General features: G+C 51.2%; 1 protein-coding gene across 1 annotated transcript in view; it reads right to left on the reverse strand.

Moving 5' to 3' along the window:
* The window catches only part of ABCA13 (ATP binding cassette subfamily A member 13), a 351,070-nt gene that overhangs the window by 263,181 nt on the left and 75,644 nt on the right, over window positions 1–12,245 (reverse strand). Inside the window, exon 23 of the mRNA XM_061415367.1 lies at window positions 4,293–4,406. Within this exon, the coding sequence (XP_061271351.1) occupies window positions 4,293–4,406 (114 nt within the window). The remainder of the gene's footprint in view (window positions 1–4,292; window positions 4,407–12,245) is intronic.

Genomic DNA, 12,245 nt, shown 5'->3' on the forward strand with positions numbered 1-12,245 from the left:
GGTTGGTAAGATCCCCTGGAGGAGGGCATGGCAACCCACGCCTGTATTCTTGCCTGGAGAATCCCACGGACAGAGGAGCCTGGCGGGCTACAGTCCATGTGGTCACAAAGAGTCAGACACGACTGAAGGGACTAAGCACACCCACACATATTGCATGTAATCATCTGTAGTTATAGCAGAGCCCTTATCAAAGCCTGAAGTATTTACCCTATATGATTCATAACAGAAAATGTCTCCTGATCTTTATGTCAGCAGACAAACCCACGGGAAAACAAAGAAGAAAGCAGTAACAGCCATACCCACCACAAGAGCATCACAGGCTTCCAACTCCAGGAACGGAACCGGCCAAGGCCCACTGCTATGCTTGGAAATCCTTGCCCAGAGGCCACACCTCCCCAGGCTGCTCTCAGCCATGACCATCACCAAAGTCACGCCTAAGAGCCACGGCGCCCCGACACAGGAATCTGTCCCCTGGTAACTGACTTCAGCTCAACGGAGGCACTCACCAAACACAGGGACTGGCGGGGCCAATTCCACCCGGCCCCACAACCCACATCTTGCAGGGCCAGATCTGCTGACTGGGGACCCAGCACCCAAACTCCCCTGCCTCGCCAGCCTCCCCTGCCTCCCCCTGCCTCCTCTGCCTCTCCTGCCTCCCCAGCCTGCCCTGCCTCCCCCTGCCTCCCCAGCCTCCCAGCCTCCCCTGCCTCCCCTTCCTCCCCAGCCTCCCCTGCCTCCCCCTGCCTCCCCCTGCCTCTCCTACCTCCCCAGCCTGCCCTGACTCCCCTGCCTCCCCAGCCTCCCCTGCCTCCCCCTGCCTCCCGCTGCCTCCCGCTGCCTCCCCAGCCTCCCCTGCCTCCCCTTCCTCCCCAGCCTCCCGAGCCTCTCAGCCTGCCCTACCTGCCTCTCCTGCCTCCCCAGCCTCCCCAGCCTCCCCTGCCTCCCCTTCCTCCACAGCCTCCCCAGCCTCCCTTGCCTCCCCTGCCTCTCCAGCCTCCCTTGCCTCCCCTGCCTCTCCAGCCTCCCCAGCCTCCCCTACCTCCTCAGCCTCCCCAGCCTCCCCTGCCTCCCCAGCCTCCCCTGCTTCCCCTGCCTCCCCAGCCTCCCAACATCCCCTACCTCCTCAGCCTCCCCAGCCTCCCCTGCCTCCGCAGCCTCCCCTACCTCCTCAGCCTCCCCTGCCTCCCCAGCCTCCCCTACCTCCCCAGCCTCCCAACAGCCCCTACCTCCTCAGCCTCCCCAGCCTCCCCTGCCTCCCCTGTCTTCCCAGCCTCCCCTGCCTCCCCTGCCTCCCCAGCCTTCCCAGCCTCCACTGCCTCCCCTGCCTCCCCTGCCTCCTCTGCCTCCCCAGTCTCCCCTGCCTCCCCAGCCTTCCCTGCCTCCCCAGCCTTCCCTGCCTCCCCAGCCTCCCCTGCCTCCCCTGCCTCCTCTGCCTCCCCAGTCTCTCCTGCCTCCCCAGCCTTCCCTGCCTCCCGAGACTCCCCTGCCTCCCCTGCCTCCCCTGCCTCCCCTGCCTCCTCTGCCTCCCCTGCCTCCCCAGCCTTCCCTGCCTCCCCAGCCTCCCCTGCCTCCCCTGACTCACCTGCCTCCCCATCCTCCCTTACCTCCTCAGCTTCCCCAGCCTCCCTCTGCCTCCTCAGCCTCCCTGTCTCCCCAGTCTCTCCTGCCTCCTCTGCCTCCCCTGCCTCCCCAGCCTCCCTTGCTTCATCAGTCTCCCTTGCTTCATCAGCATCCCTTGCTTCATCAGCTTCCCCTGCCTCCCCTGCCTCCCCTGCCTCTCCTGCCTCCCCAGCCTCCCTTGCTTCATCAGCCTCCCTTGCTTCATCAGCCTCCCTTGCTTCATCAGCCTCCCTTGTTTCATCAGCCTCCCTTGCTTCATCAGCTTCCCCAGCCTCCCCTGCCTCCCCTGCCACACCTGAGTCCCCTCCCTCCCCTGCCTCCCCTGCCTCCCCTGTCTCCCTCTGCCTCCCTCTGCCTCCTCAGCCTCCCCTGCCTCCCCTGCCTCCCCAGCCTCCTCAGCCTCCCCAGCCTCCCTCTGCCTCCTCAGCCTCCCCTGCCTCCCCAGTCCCTCCTGCCTCCCCTGCTTCCTCGGGATCCCCTGCCTCCCCTCCCTTCCAGCCTCCCCTGCCTCCTCAGCCTCCCCTGCCTCCTAAGCCTCCCCAGCCTCCCCTGCCTCCTCAGCCTCCCCTGCCTCCCCAGCCTCCCCTGCCTCTCCCTGCCTCCTCTGCCTCCCTTTCTTCATCAGCCTCCCCTTCATCCCCATCCTCCCCTGGCTCCCCCTGCCTCTCTTGCTTCATCAGCCTCCCCTTCATCCCCAGCCTCCCCTGCCTCCCCCTGCCTCTCTTGCTTCATCAGCCCCCCTTGCTTCATCAGCCTCCCCTTCATCCCCAGCCTCCCCTGCCTCCCCCTGCCTCTCTTGCTTCATCAGCCCCCCTTGCTTCATCAGCCTCCCCTTCATCCCCAGCCTCCCCTGCCTCCCCCTGCCTCCCCCTGCCTCCCCAGCCTCCCTTGCTTCATCAGCCTCCCTTGCTTCACCAGCCTCCCTTGCTTCATCAGCATCCCCTGACTCCCCTGCTTCCCCTTCCTCCCCTGCCTCCCCAGCCTCCCCTGCCTCCCCTGCCTCCCCCTGCCTCCCCAGCCTCCCTTGCTTCATCAGCATCCCTTGCTTCATCAGCATCCCCTGCCTCCCCAGCCTCCCCTGCCTCCCTTGCTTCATCAGCCTCCCCAGCCTCCCCTGCCTTCCCCTGCCTCCCCTGCCTCTCCTGCCTCCCTTGCTTCATCAGCCTCCCCTGCCTCCCCTGCCTTCCTCTGCCCCCCCTGCCTCCCCTGCCTCCCTTGCTTCATCAGCCTCCCCTGCCTCCCTTGCTTCATCAGCCTCCCCTGACTCCCTTGCTTCATCTGCCTCTCCTGCCTCACCAACCTCTCCTACTTTCCTGCCTCCCTGCCTCTGCCTCAACACCTCTTTCCTTGACAAAATCCTCACAGATGCAACCTCATCTCAGTATCTGCTTTGGGAAGGACCCAGATGCAGAGACATCTTCTCCTACGTACCAGTGCTTTGGTGCTGCTGCTGCTGCTGCTGCTAAGTGGCTTCAGTCATGTCCGACTCTGTGTGACCCCATAGACGGCAGCCCCAGGCTCCACCATCCCTGGGATTCTCCAGGCAAGAACACTGGAGTGGGTTGCCATTTCTTTCTCCAATGCATGAAAGTGAAAAGTGGAAATGAAGCCACTCAGTCCTGTTCGATTTACATAATCTAAATCGCTTCACAGTTCAAAACTGTGGTTCTTTCCTCCCTTCACAGGTAAGAAGCCCAAGGCACAGAGAAGTTCAAGATCACACGGCAGTGGGGACAGGGCTGGGAATCCAAGACTCTCCAGCTCTGAGTCCCTGCTCGGGACCACCTAGAACTACACGTCTGGTGGATAAGAAACAAACCAAACAAGAACAAAATGTAGGTATATTTTCTCAAGCTCAAGTTAGAGCGACACAGATGCCCCAGAAAGTTATCATGTGACCTACCTTGATTAAAGTTTTGTAATTAGTGATTGTCCTTCTCTGAAGAGGTTGAGACATTTGAAGCTAAAGTCCATGATTTTTTGGAATACATTATGTTCTCAATACAGAATATTAGGGAATGAAGGGTTTAACAGGCCCACAGTTCAAAAGCATGCAAACCTTCCAAAAAGCTTTCACTTGGCAGGGCTGATGAACTGGAATCGGGAGATTTAGATTGACATATATACACAATTGATAACTATGTATAAAATAGATAACTAACAGAACCTACTGTATAGCACAGGGAACTCTCACCAATACTCTGCGGGAACCTAAATGGGAAGAAAATCCAAAAGGGGGGATATACGTATATGTATGCCTGATTCATTTTGCTGTACAGCAGAAACTGATGCAGCAGTGTAAAGCAAATATATTCCAATAAAAAACTGAGACCAAGGCACGAGCTACTTGTCTCCTTGCATGGCCCTGAAATAAACCGTTCTCTGCTCAAAAAAAAAAAAAAAAAAACAGCTTTAAGTTAATATGGAATTTAAAGCACAAATAAATATTAGTGAATTACTGATCATTCTCACAGCAGTAAGATCTTACATGGGCAAAACAATTGATCATTTACAAGAAGTTTTCTCACTTATCCAATTTTACATCAACATTACTAGTCACCCGGCAAAGCCAAGCCGCAGGTGACTCTCTAGCGACCTCTGAAGGAGACCTCTGGTTTTGCAGATACACCTGGGGTCTCCCAGCCTTTGGTGGCAAAGGAGCCACCCCTCACCTGCAGCTGGTGGAGCATCTGGCCGTTTCCGCTGCTCTGAAAAGTGCTGGACGCACTCAGCAGTGTTTCTGACAAAGTCTTCAACTTGCCCACAAAATCAAAAGTATGATTTACCTGCAAAATAAAGCACATCAGGGTGTGTCTCTAGTTCAGCTGTGTTGCACTGGGCAGATCCTCCAGCCCTGTGGCTGCCACAACAAGGAGATACACATTGTGTGCAACTTGGCCATCAGAGCAAAGATCTTCCAAGGCCACACGTCACCGGATAAGGTGACCGTGCCAGTGCCCCTTCCTCCAGGCTCCTTCCACTGCATGTTGCCCATCTGTTCACCATGGAGTCTCCAGGGTACGGGTCACTCTAAGAATGAATGTTCCAGTATACACTGGCTAAATAAGACAACATCTGCCCACACGTCCTCCTCAACCATACATTCTCAACTAGCATCTATGATCTGGTTTATGATACCCAACTCTAGGAGAAAGCAAAACTGTTTCTAATTAGAGGATAATTTTTTTTATTTAGAGGATAATTGCTTTTTTTGTGTTGGTTTCTGCCATACAGCAACTCAAATAAGTCATAACTATATATATCCCCTCTCTTCAAGCCTTGCTCCCCATTCCCATCCCATCCCACTTCTCTAGGTTTTCACAGAGCGCCGGTTTGAGCTCCCTGTGTCATACAACAAATTCCCACCAGCTGTCTATTTTACACATGGTGTGTAATGTTTTTACATTACAGTGCTACTCTCTCAATCCATCCTACCTACTCCTTCCACCGCTGTGTCCACAAGTCTGTTCACTAAGCCTGTGTCTACGTTTCTTCCCTGCAAATAGGCTCATCAGTACTATTTTTCTAGATCCCATATATCTGCATTAATTACAGTATTTGTTTTTCTCTTTCTGACTTACTTCACTCTGTATAATAGGATCTAGGTTCGTCCACTTCACTACAACTGACTCTCAACTCATTTCTTTTTATGGCTAAGTAGTAGTCAATTACATATATGTATCACAACTTTATCCATTCTCTGTCAACGGATATCTAGGTTGCTTCCATGTCCTGGCTATTGTAAACAGTGCTGCAATGAAATCTGGGGTGCATATATCTTTTTGAATTGTGATTTTCTCAGGGTATATGCCCAGTAGTATGAAAGTGTTAGTCACTCAGTCACGTCCAACTCTTTGCAACCCTGTGGACTGTAGTTTGTCAGGCTGCTCTGTCCATGGAATTCTCCAGGCAAGAATGCTGGAGTGGGTAGCCACTCCAGGGAAATAGAAGGGGAAAAAGTATAAACAGTGACAGATGTTATCCTCTTGGGCTCCCAAATCACTGCAGACAGTGACTGCAGCCATGAAATTAAAAAACGCTTGCTCCTTGAAAAGAAACCTATGACAAATCTAGATGGCATTAAAAAGCAAAGACATCACTTTGCCAACAAAGGTCCATCCAGTCAAAGCTATGGTTTTTCCAGTAGTCATGTACGAATGTGAGAGTGGGACCTTAAAGAAGGCTGAGCACCAAAGAATTGATGCTTTTGAACTGTGGTGTTAGAGAAGACTCTTGAGAGTCCTTTGGACAGCAAAGAGATCAAATCAGTCAATCCTAAAGGAAATCAACTCTGAGTATTCACTGGAAGGACTCATGCTGAAACTGAAGCTCCGATACTTTGACCACCTGCTGCGAAGAGCCATATCAATGGAAAAGGCCCTGATGCTGGGAAACACTGAAGATAAAAGGAGAAGAGGATGTCAGAGGATGAGATGGTTAGACAGCATCCCTGACTCAGTGGACATGAGTTTGAGGAAACGCCAGGAGATGGTGAAGGACAGGGAAGCCTGGCACGATGCAGTCCATGGGGTCACAAAGAGTCAGACACGACTTACCAACTGAACAACAATGCCCAGTGGTGGGATTGCTGGGTCATATGGTAGTTTTATTCCTAGTTTGTTAAGGAATTCCCATACTGTTCTCCATAGTGCCTGTATTAATTTACATTATCACCAGTAGTGCAAAACTCTATTTATTTATTTATTGCTGCTGGCAGAGCAAATGAGCATAAGGGTTTTGTAAAATAATTTGGTATCATAAAAAATATTCATAGTCACTGACCTACAAAAAACTTCCTTGCCTTTTTCTCTCAAAATAAAAGGATACTGTCCTAAGGAAATAATTGAAATGAAATACAAAGCTATACCCATGAAGATGCCTCTGTGTGTGTGTGTGTGTGTGTGTGTGTGTGTGTGAGTGTGTGCACACTTAATCGTGTCCAGCTCTTTGCAACCCTGTGGACTGTAGCCTGCCAAGCTCCTCTGTCCATGGAATTCCCCAGGCAAGAATACTGGAGTGGGTTGCCATTTCCTTCCCCAGGAGATCTTCCTGACCCAGGGATTGAACCCGCATCCCTTGCGTCTCTTGCACTGGCAGGTGGATTCTTTGCCACTGAGCCACCTGGAAAGTCCCATGAAGATGCCTATGGCCACATTACTATATTTCTATATCAAAAACAGTCTAAATGCAAAGAGATAAGATTAAAGAGGGTTTGGGAGTCCAACCACACACCTCTGAGGTCACAAGGGCACAGGTCACGCCAGCTCAGGGGCTGGAAAGAAGCGAGGGGCTCCTGCTGCTAATTCCCACCAGGAGTCCAGGACAGGATGAAGCGCTCACCAGCACATGGCTGCCTCTGCCGCCTACTGCCCTCCCCACCCTGCACGTGTGCCCACCCTCTGCTCGGCTGCTGGGGTCTGAGCCATAAAGGGAGGTGCAGCCTGTCTATACGCCTCCCCTCTGCCTTCACATGACCCTGGGAGGTGTGGACCCACATGACGTCTGTGGGTAAGTGTGAGCCTCTGTTCCTAAGGATGAGCAAGCATGGGAAACACCAAGGGGCACATGAAGAGATCCTTCTATTCAAAAGACGAGGCCAGTGTATCCATCAGAATAAAGGTCTTTATCTGGAACTGATTTAGGGTAAGACAGGAAAAAAATGTATGAAGCAACTACTATGTATTTCAAGAAACATCCAGGAGCACAGAGGAGGTGGTGAGGAGGCCGTGATGACACGGGAACGACCCCACAGGAAGAGGTGCAACCCAGAGGCTGAGCACAGGCTCGGAGTCAAAGCAAAGGGGACAGCCTGGGGACTGGTCTGGAGCCATAACACAGACCCCACTCCAGCCCTCAGAGGAGGCTGGAGACAAAGAAGGAAAAGGACAAGTCAGAGACAATCAAGACAGATGCAAGAGATCTAAGCCAGGGAGGACTCGGAACTCAGAGCAGAGAAAGGGCTAGATAACAGGCCCAGTTATCACAGGAAGGGGAAAACCACTGCTGAGTCTGCACATCTGAAGACCATTTCTGGTTTTGTTTTTTTTTTTTAATTAAAGTATGGTTGCTATACAATATATATAAGTTACAGGTATACAATATTGTGATTCACAATTTTTAAAGATTATACTCTATTTTAGTTATTATAAAGTACTGGCTATATTCCCTATGCGGTACAATATACCCGTGCAACTTATTTCATACGTAAGAGTCCGTACCTCTTGCTCCCCAGCCCCTGTTCCACCCCCTCTCCCTAGTGACAACCACAAGTTTGCTCTCTATATCTGTGAGTCTGCTGCTTTTTTTAAGGGTTGTCTTTTTATTACTGTTATTTGCACTGGATCTTTGTTGCTGCACACCGGGCTGTCTCTAGATGCAGTGAGCAGGGGCTAATCGTCACTGCTGTTCGCAGACTTCTCATTGCGGTGGCTTCTCTTGTTGCAGAGAACAGGCTCTGGCACCCTGGCTTCAGTACTTTTGGCTCTCGGGCTCTAGAGCACAGGCTCAGCAGTTGAGGCACATGGGTTTAGTTGTGCCTTAGTCTCTCCACAGACAACAACTACGATTCCACAGGAAGCGGACTCTTCCCGGACCAGGGATCAAACCCATGTCTCCTACACCAGCAGGCAGATTCTTACCCACTGCAACACCAGGAAAGTCCTGCTTCTCTTTTGTTATATTCACTAGTTTCATTTTTTTTTTTTTAGACTCCACATTTAAGTTCTTGTCTTTCTCTGATTTATTTCACTTAGCATAAAAAACTAAACAAATCAGCAAACAAAACAGAAACACACTCAGAGATTCAGAGAACAAACTAGTGGTCTCCAGTGAAATAGGCAAAGGCACAGACTTCCTGGAGAAGCCCTCCCCACTTCAGGCAGCAGGACTGGAAACTACTGGAAGCCTCATGGGCACCAGATGAACTGAGCAGATCAAAATAACAGCACAAAGCCTGTGATGATTAGACGTCCCTGGAGTCACAGCCTACAAACAAGGCTGAGACCTGTGTGTTAAACCTAAACAACAGACTGTCTGCAAAAATGAAAGGTATTTCTTACAGTCTCTGAACGCAACAGTCAAAATGCCCACAATACAACCGAACATCGCCTGCTGCACACAGAACCAGAGAACTCACAAGCCGTCAACTGACGCCAATATTGAGACAAAGCTGATGCTGGAACGATCTGGCAAGTATTTTAAAGCTGTCATCATAGAAATGCTTCAACAAGCAATTCAAAATTATCTTGAAGCAAATTAAATAGCAGAAAATCTCAACAAGAAAATACAAGTTATTAGAAAGACAGATAAGCACAGGGCAGTACAGAACTGGAAAACGCCGTAACAAAAAGTATTTTAAATTTGCCAGATGACCTCAAGTAGAAGAGAAGAAACGACAGAGGACAGGACCAGTGAACTTGAGGACAGGATATTACACATCAACCAATATGAGCAAGAGGAAAAAACAGACAAGGCGGCCAGAGCTTTGGGGACCTGTAAGACAATAACAAAAGGTTCCATGTTTGTATCTGAGTCCAAGAAAGATAGGAGTGGGGCTGAAAAGCTATCAGAAGAAATAATGGCTGAAAACTTCCCCAAACTGGTGAAATAGAAAACTTACAGAATCAAGAACTTGAACAAAACCTTCAGATGGTTGTAGGGAGACCAGGAGGCTCGGAGCTCAGAGCCCCACCTGGAAGTGGGCACAATTCTCAGAAATGCCACAGCCTCAAGTCTTATCTTCACTTCTACCTCCTTGGGAGAAACTGCTTGGGTTCTCTTTTCACCTATCAATCACCTAATAACTGCTGGTTTTAGAAAATAGCCTGTCTTACTTGCAGTTAATTCTGACTTTAAAAAAAGAAAGAAAGAAAGAGGTGACTGGATCTCAGCATGAGATCTTAGCTGTGGACTTATTTTTTCTGCTCATTATTTTCTTATTTACATCACCCTGCTCCCTCCTCAGCATTCAGAATATTTGCCTAATGCTTCTAAGGGGAATGAGGCCTGAGGGACCTGGAGGAGGAACAAGGTTTCTGAGTCAAAGGACATGAGCTGGAGGCCAGGTTGGCCAAGGACTGTGGAGAGACCCTGAGCAAACCATCTCAGCTCTGAAGCCGGGTTTACAAAGCAACCTGCTGAAGGTGATCATCTCTCATGGTGCTTGGATGTGGCTGGCTGGCTGTCTGTCCTGGCTCAGCCATCTCACAGCTGTCACCTTAATTAACCCGTGGCCTTGGACTTGAGGACAAAATGATGACAGCACACAGACATCCGAGGTCTCTGGGAGCAGCATGCATCTCGGGGGCTGGGGATTATCTGGTTTCACAGAACAGTGTATTCCCAGACCTACTGATGCTGCTTTCTCAAGGGACCGCCGCTTTACAAGGGATTACTTCAAACTAGTCTATTCGTAAACGTAATTACTTTTTCTCTGGGCAACTTTGCTGCATTTTGATAAAATGTTTCATGTTGAACACTTCCACCCACCCGAGAATCTCGTTCCGGGGTGAAGGCTGAGGACCTACTTTCAGATGAGTGATCTGATGCCTGCAGTCAGACATCGAATGAGTGCGAGTTCTGTTCCCTCCGAGGGGCTCCCCGGGGACAGTCGCTGCCTCCTGGGGCCACAGTGCTCTGTGCACACACACAGTCCTGTGTGCAGGGCGCATGCGCCTCCAGCCTGTGCCTGGTTCACTTACAGACTCCAGTCCCGGGAGGCTCCCACCTCACGAACATCGTTCATCTTTGACAAGCAGCAGAAAGCAGAATTTTCATTTCTATTCAGTTACTTAATCATCAGGCTTTATGTCCATTTAATGGTTAAAACACCAGTAGCCTCTTTCCATCTGTAACCTGTGAGGCTGATTCTCATCCTCCCAAAGTTCCCCTGAAGGCAATTACGTGCTGAAGGTGCATAAACACCACGCACCAATACACACAGGCATAAAATCGTGCAGAGCATCTGATCAGGAATCTAGTGTCCCAGGCTGATAATAGTAAAGGGTGCTGCAGGGTACAAGCTCTTTCCCACATGACAACCTAACACTGTAAATACAGCTGGTGAAAAGCATTTAGCTATGGAGTCCACAATATGCTTCCATGTACCAGCTAATGAGGGCTTCCCTGATGGCTCAGCGAAAGAATTCACTCGCAAGGCAGGAGACACAGGAGACATGGGTTTGATCCCTGTGTGAGGAAGATCCGCTGGAGAGGAAATGGCAACCTACTCCAGTATTCTTGCCTGGAAAGTCCCATGGACAGAGAAGCGTGGTAGGCTACAGTCCATGGGGTTGCAAAGAGTCAGACACAACTGAGTGACTGAGCATGCATGCACCAGCTAATCAGTATGGGAGAGTAAACCTCACCAGCCTTCACTATGTTCCATCTGTAAAATGGACCTAGTAGCACCTACCCGCAGGCTTCCCTGATGGCTCAGTGGCAAAGAATCCACCTGCCAATGCAGGAAATGTGGGTTCAGTCCCTGGGTCGGGAAGATCCCCTGAAGAAGGAAATGGCAATCCACTCCAGTACTCTTGCCTGGAGAATCCCATGGACAGAGGAGCCTGGTGGGCTACAGTCAATGGGGTCACAAAAGAGTCAGACACAACTCAATGATTTCAAACAACAAGCACCTGCCCTACTGGGTTCTTCTGAGATGTGAACGAGAGAGGATCTGGGAAAGTGACTATGATGGTTCCTGGAACCTTGGAGAAGCACGTGGTTCAATCTGCATCTGAACGTGTTGAGTGCAGAAGCAGGAATGGGTGTCCACCCACACGGCCCCCACCCCCGCCCCTCACCCCATCAGAAGCCCTAAGGCCAGCAGTGACCAGCCTCCCCTACCATGACCTCCCATAACCACCCATCCTGTGGGAAGCAGTCTGCTCCCCACCCTGCTGCCCGGTGCTGTCGCTGGGGATCCGTGTCCCATTTGCCCACAACACACTCCTCTGAGGACAGAGCTGCTGTGCTAGCACTTGCATCCTAGGGTAGGGATACAGTGAGGTGTGACAGAGAAGCAAAACATGGGCCTTGGAGACACACAGACCTAGGTTCAGAAGTCACCACTGCCCCTGCTGAGAGATTCTGCCATGCTGACTAGCCCCTGAGACTCACCCGAGGAGTGAGTGAGGTCACTGCTAACACTCCTTGTGGGTGTGAGGGCTGGATGAGGTTCCAGCAGGGATTCCTCCCTAGTATCTCTCCCTCCACCTCCTCTCAATATATATTTGATAAACTAAGACTTAACATTTAAGAGCTGATGAGCTTTGTACTTTAATTCCATGTGCAACCATGCTCAGTCATGTCCTACTCTTTACGAACCCATGGACTGTAGCCCACCAGGCTCCTCTGTCCATGGGATTTCTCAGGCAAGAATACTGGAGTGAGTTGCCATTTCCTTCTCCAGGAGCTTTGTGGGAACTCCTTATCCCTCAGGAGGCCCAGGTCCCTAAGATGAAGAAGCCCACGCAGGACCCACTATGTGGGTATCTGGTCATCCCCCCGCTCCAAGTCCACACTCAGGCCCGGTCTGAAGGGCAAGGCTGGCCCATGCTGGCTGCTTCGATATGAGGCTCTGCCACAGAGATCTGGAGGGCTGCTGGGAAGGCTTCTTCCTCTTGATC

The sequence above is a fragment of the Bos javanicus genome, chromosome 4, assembly GCF_032452875.1.
Source record: "Bos javanicus breed banteng chromosome 4, ARS-OSU_banteng_1.0, whole genome shotgun sequence".
Classification (NCBI taxonomy): domain Eukaryota; kingdom Metazoa; phylum Chordata; class Mammalia; order Artiodactyla; family Bovidae; genus Bos; species Bos javanicus.